Raw genomic sequence first — 20,481 nt, forward strand, 5'->3', positions numbered from 1 at the left:
GAATGAGAACCCTTTGGTTCGACTGAGCTGTCGAGCTCTCTAATGGGCAGTGAGGTGGACACTGGCCACACGTGGCTATCAAGCTCTGGAAACGCGGCCGGGATGATGGAGGAGCTGATATTCAAGTTTTATTTAATTTTAATTCATTCAGTTGAATCAGAAATAGCCACCTGTGACCCAGCGGCTTCTGTCCTGAACAGGGCGGCTTCAGAGCGCTGTTGGGATTCAGTATCTGCCGCTGGCCCGGGGCAGGCGGTTAACACCTGGTACCTCATTGGCCTGGCTGGGGGGGTCAATGACGGCCGTGGAGGTGACCGGCAGCGCTGGGCAGAGACAGAGAGGGACCGTGGGGCTGGCGGTGGGGCTGGCGGTGAAGCCCTTGTCCTTTGTTCTTTTCTCCACCGCGTGATACACCTCCCGTGGGCCATGCCCTTGACGCTCCAGGGCCTCTGAGTCATCTGACAGCCAACTGGACACTAGTTCTGTAAGATCACGTCTGAGGATAATTAAAAAAAAACAACAACAATAACAACAAAAAAACTAGATACCTAAGTCCAAAACCTATAGGTTTAAGGGGACCTTTACTAAAACTGACCATGAAATTTATTTGTACTATTTTTGTTGGTTGGTCTTTTTGGTATTGGGAGCACCTTACCCCTGAGCTACATCCCTGGTCCTTTCTGTTTTTAAATTTTCAGATAGGGTCTTGCTAAGTTGCTGAGGTTGGCTTTGAACTTGAGATCCTCCTGCCTCAGCCTCCCCAGTCCCTGGGAAGACAGGCATGAGCTACCGTGCCAGGGTTGACCTTTTTTTTGTTGTTGTTGTTGTTTTTAAATAGAAACTCAGTGGCCTGGGTCAAGTGTTTCCAATTTCCTCGAGTGCACGTGTTCACCTCTTGTCTCTGGATGTCCCCAGGCCCCTTGGTGAGCAGAGCCGACATTACCATCTGACCTGGTGGCACTCAGTCCATGAGCAGAGATGTGGGCTAGGCACCGTGCCCTGCAGGCTTCCAAGGTTTGCAAGTGACCAGAACACTTGTACGGAAGCCTGTGGGGACAGGAAGAAGAGCTGGCAGGCAGAAGGGGGGAATTCATTAGAACGGTGAGCACGGGAGGGGGACTCCAGGGGACGTGGGGAACACTCAACTCTTGGGAAATGTAGCAACATCTGGCCAGGGAATGACGTCAGCAGAGATGCCGGGGAGCCACAGGCTCAACTTGGCTCCTAAGGGCGCCCCATCCTTCTCTGCAAATCCCAGTTCCGAATGCTAAACCCCCTGGAGAGGAAATCTGATTGGCTCAGTGCGGGTCAGGTGTCTGCGCCTGAACCCATCAGCTCTGGTGGGCGGGACGAATCCTGCGCAGCCGGTGGAGATGCTTACCCCAGGATGCTCCCAGGAGACCAAGCTGCAGGGCGGGAAGGGGCAAAGACCTTTTCCCCACGCCCAATCCAGTGTGGCTGATGTCCTCCTACCCTTCCATCTGGAAGGGACCACTGGCTAACAACCCTGTCCCCTCCCTGATGCAGGACTAGGCAAACATTTACTACCCAACGCAAACAAATGGGCCCATATGTCCCAATAAAACGTTAATTATGGCCCCTGAAATTAGCGGCCCATGCCATTTTCATATGCCACAGGATATTCCCCTTCAGATTCCATTCAACCATATAAATATATATATATATAGGAATCGTTCCTGCCTTGCGAGCTGGCCCACAGGCTGCAGATCTGGTGGGGTGCAGGCCCTGCGGTCGGCTGATCCCCGCGGTCATTACTGTCACATGAAGTCCTTTGAATGATCTAAGATTATTTCCCGAGATAGCGGAATCAGGGACTGGAGCAAGACAGGGTTTGAATAGGTTGCGAGGGAAAGCTGAATCAGCTTAGGGGGACTTAATTTGGGATGTAATTAGGCAGGAGCAAATCTGGAGGTCAGCTGAAAGTGAAGTGGGCAACCCGCTGCCCCCGCCCCCACACTTCCCCTAGTCCAGGACTCAGGGGACATTGCCCAACTGTCTGTCCCCTGACATTTCTAAGTGTGGATCTGATTTTCCTTTTTCTTTCTCTCTTCTAAAACCAATCTCATCAAGATTGGGAGCCCACCCAGAACGGAGCAGAACTGGACACTCCCAGGCCCTGACACTGTCCCTTCTGCCCTCACACCTAAGCCCACAGTGCAGCTGCTGGTATAGAACCAGGTGTTATTTTTAAAAAAGAAGAGAAACGTCAAAATGGAGCCCCTCAGAGGTTTCATTAGAGCTTCCAAAGCTCTGCTCCCTGGATGAAGGGTCGGGGGACTCCAGAGGGGACAGGATCCTAGCCCCGGAAGCTCCAGACCCTGTGGACCCGCTCCCACGTGCCGAGGCTGCCCCGCACTCCCTGGGGGGGTCCGGGTGGACCCGACTCCGCAGCTGGCTTTTCCTGGGTGAAGCTAACCCATCTCTTGGGGTCTGGCAGAGCTTCTGCACCCCCTAAAGCCACGAGGACCCTACAACCCTCCAAGGACGGCCTTTCTGCAGTCCCCCGGGGGGGGTCCTTCTCGCGGCTCGCAGATGTCACCTCTGAAGTCTCCACCTCCAGTGAGGAAGGGGCAGGTGACAATGATTCCCATTCGTCACAGGAGGAAACTGCTCCTCGGAGAATTGCAGAGGGGACAGTCCCCGCTTAGGTTCTCCCAGAGGCAGACTGCAAATGAGGAGCCCAGGGCAAGCGATTTATGAGGGAGGTGTCCCCAGGGGACCCAGGCAAGGGCGGGGGAGGCAGGTGGGGAAGGGCAGGAAGGCGGCCAAAGTCCCCGCTGCAGCCTGATCCTGCCGCACCTGAGCCACTTCAGGGCAAGGGACTCTGGCTTCAGGATCTCTGCTCTGCGCAGCCATTGGCCCCAGCGAAGCTTCCTAGAGGGGCCACCTGTCGCGAGCAAGAGCACGAGGCGGGGGCGGGGCATGCACAAATGTCAATCAACCGGAGCTTGGCCAGGAGGCGGGGGCGGAGCCTCCAGCCCCGGCGTCGGACCCCGCCCTGGCCTGGCCACGCCCACCCGCTGGTGCCCATCCAGGTCCCAGTGTATGTTGTCCTGTGGAAAAAGAGGGAGATAGGACATGGAGGCTCTGATTTCTCACATTATGGCCTTTCTCATTTATTTTATTTACTTATTTTTTGGTGACAGCCTTTCTTCACCAAGGCGGTGGGATCGGGAGAGAGCTTTCTGTGGCTCTTATTTTGCTTTATCTTTTTTTGGCAAGATAAAAGGAAAAAAAGAAAAAAGCTGAGACAGTGCGTCCGTGTCTTCAAGTTTTATTTGGTTGCCTTTTATTGAATGGTGCAGGGGACACCGACCACCAGGCTACACGGCCTGTGTAGGGTCTGGGAATCTGCTTTGAATGTTCCCATGGCTGAGTGGTGGCTTCTCAAAGCGTTCTGTGGCACAGAAACCCTCTGGGACAGAGTGAACAAAGGTTTCTGGGGTCAGATAAGTCGAGAAACCTATACCCTTGAGCCCCCCCCCCGCCCCGTTATAAAGCACACAGCACATCCAAGGCTCTGATAAGTCCTGCAGCAAGAAACCTAGTTTCGCGCAGTGTCCCCTTACGTTTCCATCACTACCACCCTATGAAGATATTTCAGGAAAGCTCTGGGCCCTGGCTGCAGTCACTGTCCTTGGGCCCTGGGGCCTAAGCATGCGGTTATCCTTGTTTGGCCTCGCTGGCTGGGGGTGGGGAGATGACATTTCACATGTGCATACCCCCCCCCCCCCCCCCCAGCTCCTGAGTTATACAAGGTGCAGGGGAACAATGACCCGATTGTCCAAGGCTGTGGTGGACGGGCAGGGACTCACAATGACGCACCCACCCCAGGAGCGACAGCGGCCAGCTCAGACAGGCCGCTGCCCCTGGCTGGCAGGTACCCCCCCTGTGAGAGGGTGGCCCCGGGGTGGGTGCGCGGGAGGGTGCGGTGGCCGGGGCGTGTGCGCGCCTGGGTGAGTGTGGGCGTGGGCGCACCTGGACACGTGTGTGTGCACCCTTTGGTGCGGCGTGGGCACCAGCTCTGGAAGGGAGGGCGGGTCCGTAAGAAGGCCCGGGAGCAGTGGGCCACGTGCCCCGCATTTGCGTGACATCCGCACTGTCACCATCTCCAGTTCGCAGAAGCACCAGGAGGCCGGACGGGGTGGAGGCCTCGCCCAGGGCAGGGCAGGGACTCCACCTGCCTTCCCTGCCTGACCTTAGCGCCCTTGGTTTGCTGGGCCTACGACAGAGACCCAGGTTCGAATCCCCGCGGTGCTCCCTCCCACCCGCGGCCGGAGCCTGGGCTTCTGCCCCCCACAGCGGGATGGAGTTCTCTCCCTGCAGGGCAGCGCCAAGCCAGGTGGTGTGTGAAGGACGACTGGGACACGTGCGGCTGGGTGGCATCTCTGGCGCTGTGCCCCACCCTCTCCCGGAGTTGGCGTCTGTCTCTTAGCGACTGCTGTGCCCCCCTGGGCATGTCTGCCAGGCGAGGGGGACGGGGGCTGCCCGTCTTTCTCCCTCCGTGAGAGCGCCTCTGACTGCTCCCACACAGGGCCGCTGCGCCCCTCTGGGCTGGTCCCCGGCCACCGAGGGAGCACTGTTGACATTGGGGGCTGGACCGTTCCAGGCGGGAGGGTCTGTGCCACGCATTGTGGGGTTTGGAACCGCATCCCAGTCCCTGGTCATTGGATGCCAGGAGTATTCCCCAGTAGGACACTGTCAACCGTGCCCTGGGGAGGGGGCAACATGCCCTGGTTGAGAACCGTTGATTTACTCTAAGTGGCCTGCCCCGGGCACCATGTGGCACTGCAGTGCAGAGCCTGGGGTCCCAGATTCAAATGGCCTGGGTTTGGATGTTGGTTTCACACTCCCTACTGTGTGACTTGAAGCAAGTCACTTAACCTCTCTGAGCCACAGGCACTTCATCTGTGTCATGAGAATGGGAGAGCGTTGGCTTCACAGGATGAGGGAGAGGATGAAAGGAGAAGAAAGCACTGTTTCTGGGAACTGGCTGGTGGGAGATGGGGATCAGGAGGGTGTCGATCTGGGCAAGGGTGGGGAGGAACCCACAGGGTTTGACTCTCTTGCTCCTGCCTCACGGGCAGATGGTCTTGCTCCTGCTGCACGGGCAGAAGGGTGGGCTCGTCTGTGCCCATGCTCCATTTCCCAGGTGCCTCCCTCGCAGCCTGTGCGCAGAACTTAATGAGCCATTCGGTTCCAGAGCCTTGCAAAGCTCCCGTCTCTGAGCCAACACCGGCTGGGCCTGATGGATGGTAGCCCTGCGGCCAGAGAGGACCACAAGCCAGAACCAGGACAATCAACAGACTCTGTCCTCTTCTCTCCTGCTTGACACGGAAGAGCAGGGTGGGCTTCCTGGTGTTGTCTCACGCTCTTCCCCCGCCCACACTGCCTCAGAGCCAAGGGTCAGATCTAGGCTGGGGAAAGTGACGTTTGCTGGTGGCTCTTTTTCTGGGAGTTAAAAGCCCTGGTCTAAGTGATAAGAGCCTGGGCTCAAATTCAGTTGCTGCCGGAGACTTCCGCCCCTTGGAACCTCAGTTTCCCCTTCTGTAAATCAGGGCAACTCATACGCCCAGCCCCCCTGTGGTGGGTGGGAGGAACCCCGTGCTTGTAGCCAGTTCAGACACCAGCTGCTGTTCTCTGGGATATTGGGGGCCGGATGGGGCTTGAGCAAACTGTCAGGAGAGATGGGGAATTCTGGGGTGCTCTTGGTCACCCGTCCTTAACCCCCACGATGGTGGAGGACGGTGTGTGGTTCAGTCATCATGCACATTTTATAGATGAGGAGGCTCAGAGAAGCTAAGCAACCTGCCCAAGGTCACACAGCTTGCATGTGGTCACTGCAGGGGTGGAGGGAAGGGCTCCGGGGACAGGGACAGGTAAGGCCAGCTCTTTCATCTCTCATCAGTAGGGTCTCCAGGGAGGGACCTGTGAGCTGGTCCTATATCTCCTGGCCCCATCTTCCTCTCCATCTGCCTGCCTGGCTCTTGTTTCATAAAAGCACTTTGTGGATTTTAAAAGCCCCACTGTGTGCACCCCAAGATCAGGAGCTGTACTTCTTGCGGTGCCCTGGTCCAGCCACTACATCCCTCAGCACCAGGCTTTTGCGGAAGTGGGTGGCCCTGGGATTGACAGGGCCCCACGGCTGGCTCAGGTGGACAGCCCTGTGTGTGGGGGGGTGCACACAGGTGTGCTGACACACACACCACACCCACCCCTGGGGGAGAACAGGTTTTCGGCTGGTTGGGCGGAGGACGGGGTCAGTTTTCTGTGTTGACCAGTGGTAGTGGTTTGAGGTGATGCCCCGAGTGTTTGTGCACCCTGGATTCTGGCATGGCGCTCCTGGTCAAGTTCACCTGCTGGATCCTGTGATGGGGAGACCCAGGGCACTGCCTTGAACCTGGCCTGGAACCTGGCCTGCAGCCTGAGAGGCATCTCTTGGGCTGAGCTCACACACCCAGGTGCAAGAAGGCAAATGCCAGCTGTTGTAAGCCACGGGATTTGGAGGGTGTGTTTGTTACACAGCGCGATCACTCACGGCGATAGCTGACGGAGGCACCGAGGGGTGCCCGGGATTCCCTCTGGACAGCAGACAACGAGAGAATGCAGACCTGGGCTGGCGGCAGTGTGATGCAGGAAGTCTCAGGTTCTTTATTGGCATAAATAGTTCAGACATTGGATTCTCACTAAACATTGCACTAAACACAAGAAACGGTAGGCCTGCCGGCTCAGAGGCTCACAAAGTGTCCAACAGCCCGAGTTAGAAAGACTTTTTGAGAAGTTAGTAGAAAACGTTATAAATGATTCTGTACAAATATACACGGTGGACCCTCCTCCATCCGGCCTCCTGCCCCGGACGGCATCGGAATCCAGCATTCCTTCCAGCAGTGAGACGTGGGCAGCGAGTGACAGAGACAGAGACCAGACGGACAGAGTCCAGAGGGGAGAGAGGGGAAGGAGTGGCCGGGGGACAGCGAGAGACCGACCTCATCCACCAGCTCCTCTGGGATGGGCGGCCCAGACACAGAGAAGACAGCGCCGGGCGTCAGTCCCCTGGTCTGCGGCGCCGTCTCCGTGGTGTCTATGTATAGCATTTACAGGGCTCTAGGTACTGGGCGATAGAAAAAGGTGACAGCGTCATTTACACAGAAAGCCTTTTTACAATTGAGGACGTTGCCTAAGGTCCACGACGTCGAGAGCCACCAACCCAGAGAGTCGTGCGGTCAGCCCGTGGAGTGGACCCCAGGGCAAGGCCAAAGGTCCGGGGGAGAGAGACTCTGGAGGTGGGGACACTGACCACCCGACTTTGGGAGGGTCTCAGCCCCGCACGGTCACAGGCCAGGCCGCTCAGCTGCGCTGCCCCTGTGACCCTCCTGGGCCTCCCCCTCGGGGCCTGGAGGAAGGAGGTCCTGCTTCTACGAGGACCGTGGTGGGCAGGGACGCTCCGGCTCCTTAGGAGGAGCCCTAGGGATGCTCTGCCCCAGGACAACTGGGGACGGTCTGGACTCCAGCCTCTAGGGACACAGGGGACACCCACTTCCTCTCTGGTCCAGTCCCCTGTCTTTTCAGGAATGCCCCCAGGAGGTGGAGTTCTGAGGGGGCGAGTTCAGTTGGGAGATAGAGAAGCCACACTTATTGAGCACCTACTGTGTGCCAGGTATTGTGTGACGCAACTGACGGTGATGATTTCATTCACCGCCCTGAGCCACCTTGGGGTCAGCCAGGGCTGCAGCAGGGACACCCAGGAATACCAGGAAAGAATCTCTGCTGCTGTCAGCGAGACCGTGAGCCACAGCAGGGACTGGTTCGAGAGCCGTGTGTGAGTCAAAACCAAGCAGGTGAACGCACAACCACACACACCCTGGGAGTCCCAGGGTCAGCAGAGGTGCTGTGTTTTCTGTCCTCCAAGCCCTGCCGGGTGTTCACAGCAACCGAGGACGCACTATCCCACCGACAGCGATGGTGCATCCTCCTCCACCCTGTCTTACAGACCTAGCTTGTGGCCCACTAGGACCCCAGGGTCTTCTTCAGCCACTTCTCTAACAACCCATCACAACTGGAATGTGTAACTGGGGACCTTTTGTGAAGGGCCTTTCCTCGGGTGCCTTTCCACGTTCACACATGTTCTCGATCTCAACCCTCCTGTGCCCCTTAAACTGTTCAGGGAAGAGGCCACAGGGAGACTGCTGGGGGAGGCTTTTGGGTGTGGCAAGTCAGATCTTTGGGCCTCGAAGAAATCAGACCCAAGAGGAGGCCAAGGAGGAGCAGAAGCAGACAGAGAAGAAAAATGCTTCTGAGAGAAGAGCAGAGACGACCCAGGTGCAGCAGAGATGCCCGAGGACAGCGGAACCCGGTGCCGGGCCACGGAAGAGCCGGAACTCACCCTCCATGTGCGGAGGCCGGCGGCAGCAGACAGGGCCAGACTTCAGCAAGCACAGACCATGCTTGGCCATCCCCCGGCCCGATACTGAGGTAATAGCAAGGCCCAGGAGAGAGCCAAGGTCTCCGCGTCTGAGCCAAGAGCACTTTCCAGCTGGGGTAAGGCAGGGAGGTGCAGGCAGGTGCCCGCAGGCAGCTTCAGCCCCCGTGAACCATGGTCTTGCCTCTGAGCCTGTGCATAGGCTGCTGTTCCTCCTTCCCGGCACACTGTTCCCTACTCCCCACTCCCACTCTACTTAAATTTCAAGACGCTGTTCAGAATCTCCTCCTCCAAGAAGCCTTCCTTGAGGGCTCTTAGTCGGGGGTGGGTGCTCCTCAGGGACCCCTCAGGCTCAGAACTCCTCCCACTCTCCCACTGGACCCCAGGGACACCCAAGGCAGAGGCCACTGTCCACCCCCGTTTTTCCCCAGAAGCACAGGAGGCCCTTGGTCAACATTCATTGAGTGACTGTATGACATGAAGTCCTGGGGGACCAAGGGAGGACTCTGGGCTCTGGGGAGGATTCAGGGAGCGGGGCTGGGGACCCCAGGCTTGGGAAATAGGCGGTCGCTTTCCCCAGCGGCTCCCCGGGAGGTATTTACAATCCACGATGGGCCGAGGCGGATGCCCGGGGTCCTAGGGGGCAAGGGCGGCGGCAGTCGGGGGTGCAGCTGGACCAGCTTGGAAGTGGGAGGGGCGGGGGGATGGTCCCGGGTCCCACTGGGGCTTGGCCTCTGTGCTCTGAGGCTTGGGGCTTATGACATTAATTCCTGATGGTCAGGGGAGGAGTTTTGGAAGTGGGTCTGGGGACAACGACCTGCAGCATCCTGGTCCACTGCAGCTTGTGGTCCACTAGGACCCCAGAAGACAATTCCCCGGGGTGGGAAGAGAAAGGACGGCTGCCAGGAGGGGCGCGGGGCTGCGGGATGCGGCAGGTCTTGGCCACGCCCCCTCCCGTCTCTGTCCTGGGCCTGGGGATGCGCCCGGGCAGGGAGGCGGGTGGGGACGTTGAGCCCCTCCTATCTACACTGCAGCTCCTGAGCGCTTACTTGAACTCACACAGGCTCCTGGGTATCCATTTTAAAGATTATTAGAGTGGTCATGTTTGCAGCACAGAAAAATAAGCAGAGGAAACTGGGGTGGTTAGAGACCAGGGCATGGCCTTCACGGTCCAGGGAGCGGCCAAGGCCAAGCCCTGGCAGGGCCGGGAGGGGCGACTGGGCCCAGCCGCCTTCTAGAAGGTGCTTGGCCCCCAGGGGTCCCAATTCCCCAAGCGACGTGCCAAGCCTTGGTTAGCTCTTTGCAATGCCCAGGGGCCGGGTTCCAGGGTTGGGGCAGCAGGACCTGAGGATGTCCACATCCACCTCCCGCCCACCCCGGACCAGGTCCATCAGGAAGGGGCGTGGCTTCATCTGGCCCCGGGTCTTCTCCACTGTAGCGGGGACCAGACGGGTGTGTGTGTGTGTGTGTGTGTGTGTGTGTGTGTGTGTGTGTGTGCCAGGAAAGGACCTCAACACTGGGGGTGGGGAGGGGTCGCCTTTCTGGGGAAGGCAAAGGGGACATTCCTGAGAGTCTTGAGTCACCCAGAAAGCAGCTCCAGGAGGGCCTGTGGGGCCCAAAGTTTTAGGACATAAGGAGGAGGCTCTGGTGCTTCAAAAAAAGGGCCAGGGACACTTGACCACTGAGCTGCATCCTCAGCCCTTTTCATTTATTTTTTTGACTCAGGGTCTTCCTAAATTGTTTAGGGTCTTGCTAAGTTGCTGAGGCTGGCCTCCAGCTTCAATCCTCCTGCCTCAGCCTCCCGAGTTGCTGGGCTCACCAGCTCCCCCGCCCCGCAGCTTCACTGGAGCTTTTAAACCTGTCTCCCGCCTGGCCACCTCAGGGGCCTCCTCCTGGGCCCGAGTCCCTCTGTCTGGCTCTGTCTGGCTCTGTCTGTTCCCATGGAGGCTTCTGCCGGAGGCTTCTGAGTAGGAATCCTACAGTGTTGTGCCAAAGCACACCCTTGGGCAACGTCTGGAGACATTCTTCTGGATGTCACACGGGGTGGGGGGGTGGCAGTGCCCTGGACAGAGGCTGCTCCTACAGCACCCACCACAGCGCCCACCATAAAGAACACTCTGAGCTCTGCGTCGACCCCCCCAGGGTGAGAAACCTTGGCTTAGAAAGGTCACCCTCCCCTCCCTCCCTCCCTGTTTAGATCTGATGTCACCACCTCCCAAAGACCTTTGCCAATCGCTCTCCGTAGTTGAGCCCACCCCGAGTTTCTGCCCCCTGTGGGTTTTCCTCCCCCAGACCCTCGTGAGCCGCAAACGTGTACCTTTGTGATTGACATTTCCTTGACTTTCTTAGGCTCTGAACTTCAGAATGGGGGAGGCTTTGCATTGCTCATCACCAAGTGCCCAGGGCAAAGGTAGTAGGTGCTCAATAAACCACCCACTGAGTGAACAGCTGGGAAAGAAAATACGATCTTGGAGTTCCATGGGAACCTGGGCCACGGGCATCCAGGTGGGACGCAAAGACCCTGCTCCCACCTGGACCAGCTGGGTTGGGGGTAGTAAGGGGAGGAAGGAAACAAAGAGGCAGTATGCAAAAGGTACTCTTGGCCACCAAGCCGATGTTAGGGGCAAGAGCTCGGGTACGGAGCTGGTGGTCCACTAGGACCCCAGAAGACACCTGCTTGAAAACTTAATTCTGAAACTTCCATATGGAGGAGACTCCTCTTCCTCTCAGTTCTACGGGACATTGCCCGGCTCCCCAGATGCCAGACAGAACTGTGGAACTTTTGAAAACGGATTCGATACAGAGCCATCTTCCTGGTCCCCTGCCCACCACCATGCACACACGGCAGTCTTTCTCAGCGCCCCCCGTACGTCGGCCCCCCAGCCCAGCTGTTAGATAGCTGGGGGTGAGGAAAACATCCCAGAGAGTGATTCCTTCCAAGCAGCAGGTGGATGATCAGACAGCATCAGACACCAGGGCCTAGGGACAAATCCCTCCTCCTGCCCCCTCCAAGTCCCCCGGGTGAAACTTCTGTAGGCCCTGGCACATGTCTCTCAACGACAGCCTGAACCCTGGGCTTCTGGGTACTTCTGAGTTTAAACCACCTCTGCCTATTCCAAGGGGGCTGACTAGGGGGATTTTTACCTTCTTTCTCTGGGCCTCCAGTCCTGCGCCTGTGACAGGAAGGGAAGCCTGTAGTCAGGACAGTCACATGTCCACCTCTAATGCTCTGTGGCTGCATCTGGGATCGGTGGGCTGAGGTGCTGGGATTGACTAGCAACGTCGGCAGAGGGCACGGGAGCTGGCGGTGGAGACAGATGCGCTCCCGATTTGCCTCTTGGGACGAGAGCTGCATCTTTCTGGATCCTGGTCTCAGTGGCCTGGTTGGAGATTAAAGCCCAGTGGCTGATCCTCCTAAGGAGGTGAAACCCTACATTATTTCCACTCTGGTCTTGAGCCACGGTATACTGGGAAAGTCACCAACACAGCAAAGCAGCTTCCTGTTGGAAGATACCGTTGGCCAGAGTTCTCCCTTGGGGACGTCCCTGAGCTCGGAGACACTGTCTACTTGCACGGAACCTGGACGGACCACCAGCAGGCCTAGGCGGGGGTGTGTGCGGATGGAGGCCAGCTGTTCAGAGAAGCCCAGCTGTGGAGTCCCCGGGGTCCCTGAGCACCCATCTCAGGCCAGCTTCCTGGTTCGCCACTCACAGTGCCAGCCTCAGGTGCGGCTGGGACTAGATGGGCTGCCGTGCCTGGCCCGTGTCCTGGCCGTCTGTAAATGCCCGGGGGGTCAGCTGCTTTCTTTCTGTGGTCAGAACGCTTGGCTCCTGAGGACCAGGTCAGACATCCAGCTGAACTTCCAGAGGCCCATCGAGTTGGGGATTCAGAAAGCAGCCCAGAGAGACTTGGGCACAGCTCCTCTGGGTGTTTTAGGTCACAAGCACACAACAGTGTCCACAAACCTGACAAGTCCTACCCCGGGAAGCAGGTCTCTCATAAGCATTTCCCACGCACACTCGCCCTGGGCCCCTTCCCATAATGCAGCGTCCATCCTATCTTGGATTGAAGGGGCATGGGACACTCGGGGTCTCATGCCCACCGTCTGCAGCCCTGGCAAGGCCCACTTCCCCCAGCTCAGTCCTCAGTGGGGGAGGGGGTCCTCCAACCCTGAAGGACACACCCTTTACGGCCTGGGAGGGAAGGCCACTCACTGGTCAGCCCCCAGGAAAGCCACACGAGGATGCCCAGCAGGAGGGGAGAGTCGGGTGGGCTGGTGGGTGCTGGGGCAGGGGTGCCGGAGGGGCCGGGAGGAATCTGCCAACCCAGGTGCGCTTCCCTGGCTACTCGGACACTGCCGGCCGCCTGGCAGCCTAGGGACATAGTGGACACTTCTGCCCCTTCACCTTTCCCCTCGACCTCCCCTCTTGGCTCACTGGGGACTTCCACATCCCTGTGGGCACCAGGGCATGCATCACTCGCAGAAGTGAGTCCTTGGGGACACATGAACTCTGAGACCCACTCTGAAATGTGGGCACCACCCCATCCTGGGTGGGTTCATGTTCCTATCACATCAGCCATCAAAACGGGGACGAGGGAGGCCGCCTCCCCCTGCCCCCGGACCAACATGGGGATTCCCCGGGCTGGGCACATAGTAAGTGCTCAGTGAACAGGGGACCTTACAGTAGAAAGTGACTCTGCCTCCTAGGGACACCTGACTCATGCGGCACTTTACAAGTGACATTTGATAAGCCTGGAGAACACGCCAGGGGTCCCACGTGGCCTCCCCAATGCAGCCTGGAATTCCAGTATCACCAGGCTCCGCCCGCTCCTGGCTCTCGCCCAGCAGCTGTCCCTCCCCGTGTTCTGGACGTGCTTATTGAGCACCAGGCTCACGTCCACTGCCTCTCGTTCCCCGGCCGTGCAGGTGAAGGCCGGGTGACCGGAGCTAGGAGGGTGTCCCCCTGAGGCTTCCTGGGAACTTCCTCCCCTCAGTGGCAAAGCTAAAGGACAGGAGAAGGACGGTCCAGCTGTCCAGCTGTCCTGGCCCTTGGAGCCGTGGGTTCTGCAGAATCTATCTCCCGGGGACCTAGGATCTGCCCTGGAGGGACAAAGGTGACCAATCAAGGTCCAAGAGAAAGCTCCTGAGAGGGTGCTAGGGTGGAGTGCGTCCCCTCCAGACACCCCTCCAAGAAAAAGAAAAGACATGCTGAATTCCTGACCCCAGGACCCCCGCACGTGCCCTGCAGATGGACTAGAAGATAAGAGAGGACAGAGTCCCAGGGACACAAGCCACAAGCCAAGGAACGCCGAGGTTTGCCGGAAAGAACCAAGGGGTTAAGAAGAATCAGGGACCAGTGGTTGGGGGAGGCTGAGGCAGGAGGATCGCGAGTTCAAAGCCAGCCTCAGCAAAAGCGAGGCCCTAAGCAGCTCCGTGAGACCCTGTCTCTACACAAAATGCAAAATAGGGCTGGGATGGGGCTCTGTGGTCCAGCGGTTTTGGAGGGAGCCTGCCAACGCCTAGCTTTTGGACTTCCTGCTTCCATAACTGCGAGAGGACACATTTCTGTTGCATTAAGCCACCCAGCGTGTGGTGACTTGTGGTGGCAGCTCTAGGGAGCTAACACGGGTGGGGGGTGGGGGGGCACTGGCCACACACTCGGGTCGAGACCAGGGTGAAGAGGAGGCTGGCAGGACATGCGGACAGGGAGGTGCATCTGGGGGCTCCAGGCTGAGAAAGAGCGCGAGAAGGAAAGCCAGAGATGGGGGTCCTCCAGCGCCCCTCGGCAACGTCAAGCACCGTCATGAGAACGCTCCTCCCAGGTCATGGGGGAGCCCCACCCCTGGCATAGCGACCTCAAGAGCAGACCCGGGGACCTGACCGGCCTCCACAGGATGCAGGCCACGGGGTCAACACCTGCTCACACCTGTCCAGGGCAGGGGGCTTTCTACCTCCCTTGGGCAGGCCGCGAGACAGCCTGTCCCCTGTTGAAACAAGGCCCCCGCCCCCGCGTTCCTCCTGCTCTGGGAACCATGCAGAAGGTGACTGGTCCTTTGGGAAGCAGCCCCCAGGTCACAGGAGGCAAAGCTGGCCAAGGGCTAGGTTGCATTTCCAACCGGGGGGCCCCATCAGCTGTGTGTGTCACTGGAACCCCAAAGCCGCCTGCACCACATGGGAATAAATAAGCTCTACGTGAACAGAATTCCGTGTGTCGTGACATGTGCATTTCATAGAAGTTTTCTAAGTCGTGAGATGTTACGATTCCTTTGATATTTTTCTCCCAATTAAAAAATAAATCAATGAAACACAAGAGCCACTTGGTCCTCAGGCCGAAGCTTGTCCCCTCAGCTCTAGATGACTCAAGATAGCCAGGGTCCAGAGATCAGAGTGTCTCGGAGGACCAGCGACAGGTGGGAGGAGGGTTATGGAAGGTTGGGGGCGTCTGGGTTTCTGTGCTTGTGTTTGGGGGGCACCATGTGGGGACACGGGGTGGCACAGGGAGAGAGGAGATACAGGCTCCCTGGACACAGAGTCCTGTTGCCCACATACGTAAAGAAAGGGCGTCCATAGGCCGAGCCCAGGTGGACGTGGAGGGACAGGAGGGGGACATGGCGACATGGAATTCTTTTCTTTGACCCCTAAGAGGGAAAACCAGGACCAGGGAGACCTAAGGGGCAATTTAGTTTCCGGTTTGGCTCTGGGGATGGGGCCACTGGGGGATGTCCCTACATGAGATCAAGAGGATCATCTGTCGTGAGAGGAGTGGGTGGGAGTCAGCGGGCCACCGCGTACCCTTCAACAGAAGCCCAGCAGTGTCCCTCTGAAGGTCCAGGCCCCCGGGGGACCTCCCCCTGCAGAATGGTCCACGCGGGAAGCCTGAACAGAGAGGGGTTTGCTGAATGTGAGGCACAGACGGAAGCAACTTGCTGTTGAGCTGGTGACTCATGTCACTGGCAGGGAGAGGCGCGCGCGCGCACACACACACACACACACACACACACTCACACACACTCACACAGAGGCTCCCCTTCACAGGGGGGTCCTATGGAACCAGACGCAGGACAGGTTAGCAGCTGAAACGGGCAAGTACAACGTCTCTCTTCTCTTCCGCCCTCAAAGGACGAATGACCATGTTCTCCCCCAATTGTCCCTCAGCAAACAGACAGGGCCGTGGGAAAGAGGGGCCCAGATTCTCCCTGGATTTAAACAAATAAAGGTGTTGGGGCTGGGGTTGGGGCTGGGGCTGGGGCTGGGGGTGGGGGTCAGGGAAGCCTGGAGCCAGCGTCCAGTTCTGACTGCAGCAGAGATCTCGGCAGGTGGGGACAGAGGAGGAAAGAGTGAGAAGTCAAGAAGAGGTGACGTGGGACCAAGGAACAGACCCAAGGAACTCTGATCCCCAAGGCCAAGAAGCCCCAGAGGGGCCGGGGGTGGGTGGAGGGCTGGGCCTTCTCCCTGGATCACCCAGGTCCTGTCCTAAATCCCAACAGGGGCTCAGGGTCACATGGAGAGTCACCCTTGGGAGACCCCACTGGGCCTTGACAAGGGTGGTGGTCAGCTATTTTGGTTAGAAGCAGGAAGCAGGAGAGTCCGGGGCATCAGGGGGCATTCAACTTTGGGGGCTCTGGACCCCGGCTGCCTCCTTCCTTCCTCGTTTCCTCTTTGGGCACAAAGGTGCAGGGAAAATCTGGAGTCTGTGGACCGACAAGTCCGGGTGGGGATTAAGAGAGGCTGGGGCTGGATGGCAGGCACTCAGTAGGTCGCTGGGCACAGCCTGGGTGGTCCACCCAGGCCAGGGACTCGGGGGCTCCACAGAGGGGACTGTTGGAAGGGGGCATCTTCAGACAAGAGCTCTGGGTGTCTTGCAAGTGCGTGTGAAAAGCCCCCAAGACAAGCAATCACCAGGCCAAGAGCCACCGGGACGGATGTCCCCAGAACAGGAATGTCCACTTAGGAAGGGCCCCGTGGGGTTTTGAGTCTCCTGGTCCCAGGCAGGTGGGGATGTGGCAAGGCAAGGAGGCCCTTGGGGAGCGCAGGGGACCTCCCTGGGCCCAGTTCTGGGGAAACACAAGGTTGCCCTGTTCTTCCTGGAGCTGGAAGCCGACTGGTCCTGGAGTGTGGAGTGGTCTGGGACCACCCAGGTGGGGAAGGTCCCCTGCATGTGGTTGGATTCTGGATGTCAGCTCAGGTCAGGTTTTGAAGTCTGGGTCTCCCTCCCTGGGAGGCAGATGTGTGGATGCGGGAGGAGCTGTGAGATCACCAAGCTGGGCAGTGGCCAGGAGGTCCAGAGGGACCGTGGGCCGGCCCTGGGCGCCCTGCAGCCACTCTGCTACCTCTGCTGCTGCTCTTGGTGGGGACAGATTTCCCTTTAGTGCCAGGTCAGATCCATGGGGTCAGGGTTTTGGGGACATGAGCCAGAGGCTCTCCTCTCCCTTGCTCTGGGGGAAACGCCACCAGTCCAGGCCTTGAGCAAGGGGAGGGATGGCAAGAGGAGACGTGAGTGAGCACAAATAGGCAAGGGACCCTGGCTCCTAACAGGAGGCCGCTCAGGGACTGGCCAGGCTGGACTGGAAAGAGAAGGATTTCTACAAAAGGGCTCCCTCCCCGCTGCCCCAACGAGACTTATTAAGGGGTGGAGCAGCCGGAGAAGCTCCTCCCAGACAGGTAACCCCGAAACCCACCCCACACGTGCCTCAGAGACCATCACTGTGGGTGGGCCAGCAGCCCAAGAGCAAGGGAAAGGAATGTACTAGAACACCCCCCATCCTAGCTCTTGGGGCCTAGACTTCAGGGGGTGTCATGAGCCCTAGGGACCCCACACACACACAATCCAGGGAGTCACTGTGCCTTCCAAATGGCCAGTGAGATGAGATAGGATGACCCTCTCGCAGGGCAGGGGACAAAGGCAGGACGAGGCTCGAAAGACGCGCAGGACTGTCGCGGCGCATGTGGGGGCTGCGTCCAGAGGTGCACGCACCGTGCCAGGGTTGGGCTGCGGCCTCTGAACTAGATGTTTCCAAGGGAATGGGCTTGGCCAGTCCTGCCCCTGCCCCACCCTGGCCCTGCACAGTGGCCTTGACCAGCTGGGGCTGCTCTTCCCCACTGACCTACAGAGGCCACAGCAGCGGGGGCTCCAGGCGGGGCTGCTCTCGAGGGGGCGAGCAGAGTGGGCCTCGTGTGCGCACGCGCGGGCACTGACCAGTCAACGTCCTGCCTGGTGGGTGGGGTCTCCTGCCGGCCCCCCGCTGCCCAGGGTCTCCACCTTCAGCCTGGAGTCGTCCTCGCCACACCGTCCCCTGGGCCCCACTCATCAATCCCGTCACCCTGGCTGATCAGGTGGGTCCTGCCTCGGGGGTCCCTGCCCCTGCCCGAGCAGAGGGGCGCACGTCTGGGTGCAGGGTGGCCCACGGTGCGGTCGTGCGGCGCTCCGAAGCCGGCCCTCGGGACCCTCTGGTGGTGAGCTTCTGGCCTCCCGAGCTGGCAGGGGGCGGAGCAGGGAGGGAGAGGTGGCTCAGGAGCTGAGGCAGCCCAGCGTGGTCCTGTTGTCCCAGGGTCACAGCCTGGAGTGGGGAGAGAAGCCCAGTGAACGGTGACAGGGGTGTTGACGTGAGGTGCCCCTGTCCCCTCTGAGAAAAGTGAAAGGCACTCTTACCAACGGGGGCCCTACTGTGCGCTGGGCTCCGTGCCAAGTGCCACACATATCTGACCTCATTGAAACCTGAGAGCAGCCTGCAGTGTAGGCACAGCCTAGCCCTTTCACGGGTGAAAACTGAGGCCCAGAGAGGTTATGTGTTTTGTTCAAGGATGCACAGCCAGGAAGGAGAGGGACAGGATATGAACTCCGAATGCTCCCGCTGGAGCCTGCAGCCTCTGGACTAGGGATGATTGTCACTGGCTGAGGGGAGGGTCCCCTAGGGCTGAAGACTCAGGCAAGGGTGTGAGTCCAGTACCCACCCTATGGACGCCAGTGATACGCAGAGACTGTACCACCCACAGCAGCCAAAGCACTTCAGTTGCGCTGTCCAGCACCTGCCTCTCCACTCATGGACTGGCGCTGGCCCTGATGGACACTGAAGGTCCCCTGCCTCCTCTTCTAACAGAGTTTATGTCCCGCTGTCCAGTTGAGCTCCTGCCCTCTCCTTCCTGACCTCTAGGAGAACAGCGTCACTGAGCGATGACCCCAGAGTTTGTAGCACCACTTCTCCTGGGTCCATCCCGGGGCTGCGACCCCAGAGCCTAAGTGGCCTGAGATGGGGAGGAGTTTGGCTGGAGGCTGCCTCCTCCTGCCTTCCCCCTCAGATCCAGTTGGTGCTGAATCCTGTCAGGCCACCAAAGTAGGCTCACAGTCCCTCCTAGCAGACAAGGACTGTCACCAAATTGGGAACACCTGCTCCCTGGGACTCACGTGCCTTAGCGCAGGACCTCATTGTACCCCAAGGCATTCCTGCCAAAGGGTTGCACGGCCCTCATTTTTCAGAATTGAAATGAGCTCAGAGAGACCCAGTGACCTGCTCAGGGACACACAGCAATCAGGCAGAGGAGTGAGCATTCTAATCTAAGCCCTCCTTAGTGTGGAGGGAGGAACTTCTAACTGCCAGGGAGGAAGGCTGAGCCCACTAGGCTCAGCAAGCCCAGGGGTCAGGATGACTGGAGGAGGGTCTGAGGATCTTCATGGGGGCTTGGGCAGCTGCCCTGCCACACCTGTGGGCGCAGGTGGGGATTTGTGAAGTGCGCCTGCGTATACTCACCCACGTGTCCTCAAGTGTCAGGGATGTGACTACCACACGTGTGTGTCTGAGTGTGCCTGTGTGTGCGGATGTCCGTGTGTCTCCATCTGAGTGCATGTGCGAGTGTGCAGAGGCATGTAAAGTAGTGTCCCCAGGTCTGGGGACTGGGAGCACCTGGCAGAGCAGCAGCAGTGGGGCCTGTCTGCCTGTCACCTGGAGGGCTCAGTCATGGAGGCTGGAGAGGAGGCCCTGGAGAGAGGCCAGGCTCCTGATCTCAGCTAGGGCCACGGGCCTGCAGCCAGGAACAAGGGAGGGACGGAGGGACGTGGCCTGGCGTGTCCCAGGAGGAAGCAGGGCGTGAGGAAAGGGAGAAGCTGAGAGACTCCCTGTCTTTTCTTATGTCATGGAGACCATGGGGCCCGGGGCCACCGTGATGGGCCAGGAGGATGTCCATCAAGTCAGTCCTGGTGGCAGGTCCCCGAGCACATAACGGGGGGCTTGGTGGACCTGGGGCGCCACCTCGCCACAGGGGGCTCCACTCAAAGGGCATCGGCCTTCACTGGGGATCAAAAAGCAGCGAGTTGTGTGCCGCAGGCAGACTCTGACCTGGACCCCAGGGGACCCCAGAACCTGTGGGCAGGGCGGCTGTGTGTGCTGGGGGTGGAGTTGGGGAGGGGGAGAAGGGTGACAGGGGCCAGAAGGCAGGGCAGTGGAGAGAGGCTGAAAGAGAAACCCACTCTGCAGACTTCCAGAAATGTCCGGGATGAGACAGGCGGCGATTGCGCTTTGGCAGCTTCTCCAGCATGTCCATGAGCTTGGTGAAGGTGGGCCTCTCCTCCTGCTCGAAGGCCCAGCAGAAAAGAAGAATGTCCTAAAAGAAACCAGTGAGTGGTCATCGATCACAAGTTGTGACTTCTTTATTTGTCCTTGAGCCCTCAGTGACTCTCTCCCTTTGTCTACCCACCTCCATATCCCTACAGCCATCCCTCCCTCCAGCCACCCCTACCATCCATCCATCCACTATCCACCAACCATCAACCTACCATCCATCCATCCATCCACCATCCATCCATCCATCCATCATCCATCCATCTACCATCCATCTACCCACCATCCACCATCCATCCATCCATCATCCATCCATCCACCATGCATCCATCCACCATCCATCCATCCACCATCCGTCCATCCACCATCCATCCATCCATCATCCATCCATCTACCATCCATCCATCCACCATCCATCCATCCACCATCCATCCACCATCCATCCATCATGCATCCATCCACCATCCATCCATCCACCATCCATCCAT

At 58.9% G+C, this 20,481-nt stretch overlaps 1 protein-coding gene across 1 annotated transcript in view; it reads right to left on the reverse strand.

Annotated features, from left to right (window-relative positions):
* Positions 1–225: 225 nt before the first annotated feature.
* Positions 226–20,481, reverse strand: part of Ksr2 (kinase suppressor of ras 2) — a 365,358-nt gene continuing 345,102 nt past the window's right edge. The window contains exons 19-21 of the mRNA XM_077110178.1: positions 19,903–20,036; positions 944–1,047; positions 226–323 (exon numbers count right to left, since the gene is read on the reverse strand). Coding sequence (XP_076966293.1) covers positions 226–323; positions 944–1,047; positions 19,903–20,036 — 336 coding nt within the window. The remainder of the gene's footprint in view (positions 324–943; positions 1,048–19,902; positions 20,037–20,481) is intronic.

The sequence above is a fragment of the Callospermophilus lateralis genome, chromosome 1 (genome assembly GCF_048772815.1).
Source record: "Callospermophilus lateralis isolate mCalLat2 chromosome 1, mCalLat2.hap1, whole genome shotgun sequence".
NCBI lineage: Eukaryota > Metazoa > Chordata > Mammalia > Rodentia > Sciuridae > Callospermophilus > Callospermophilus lateralis.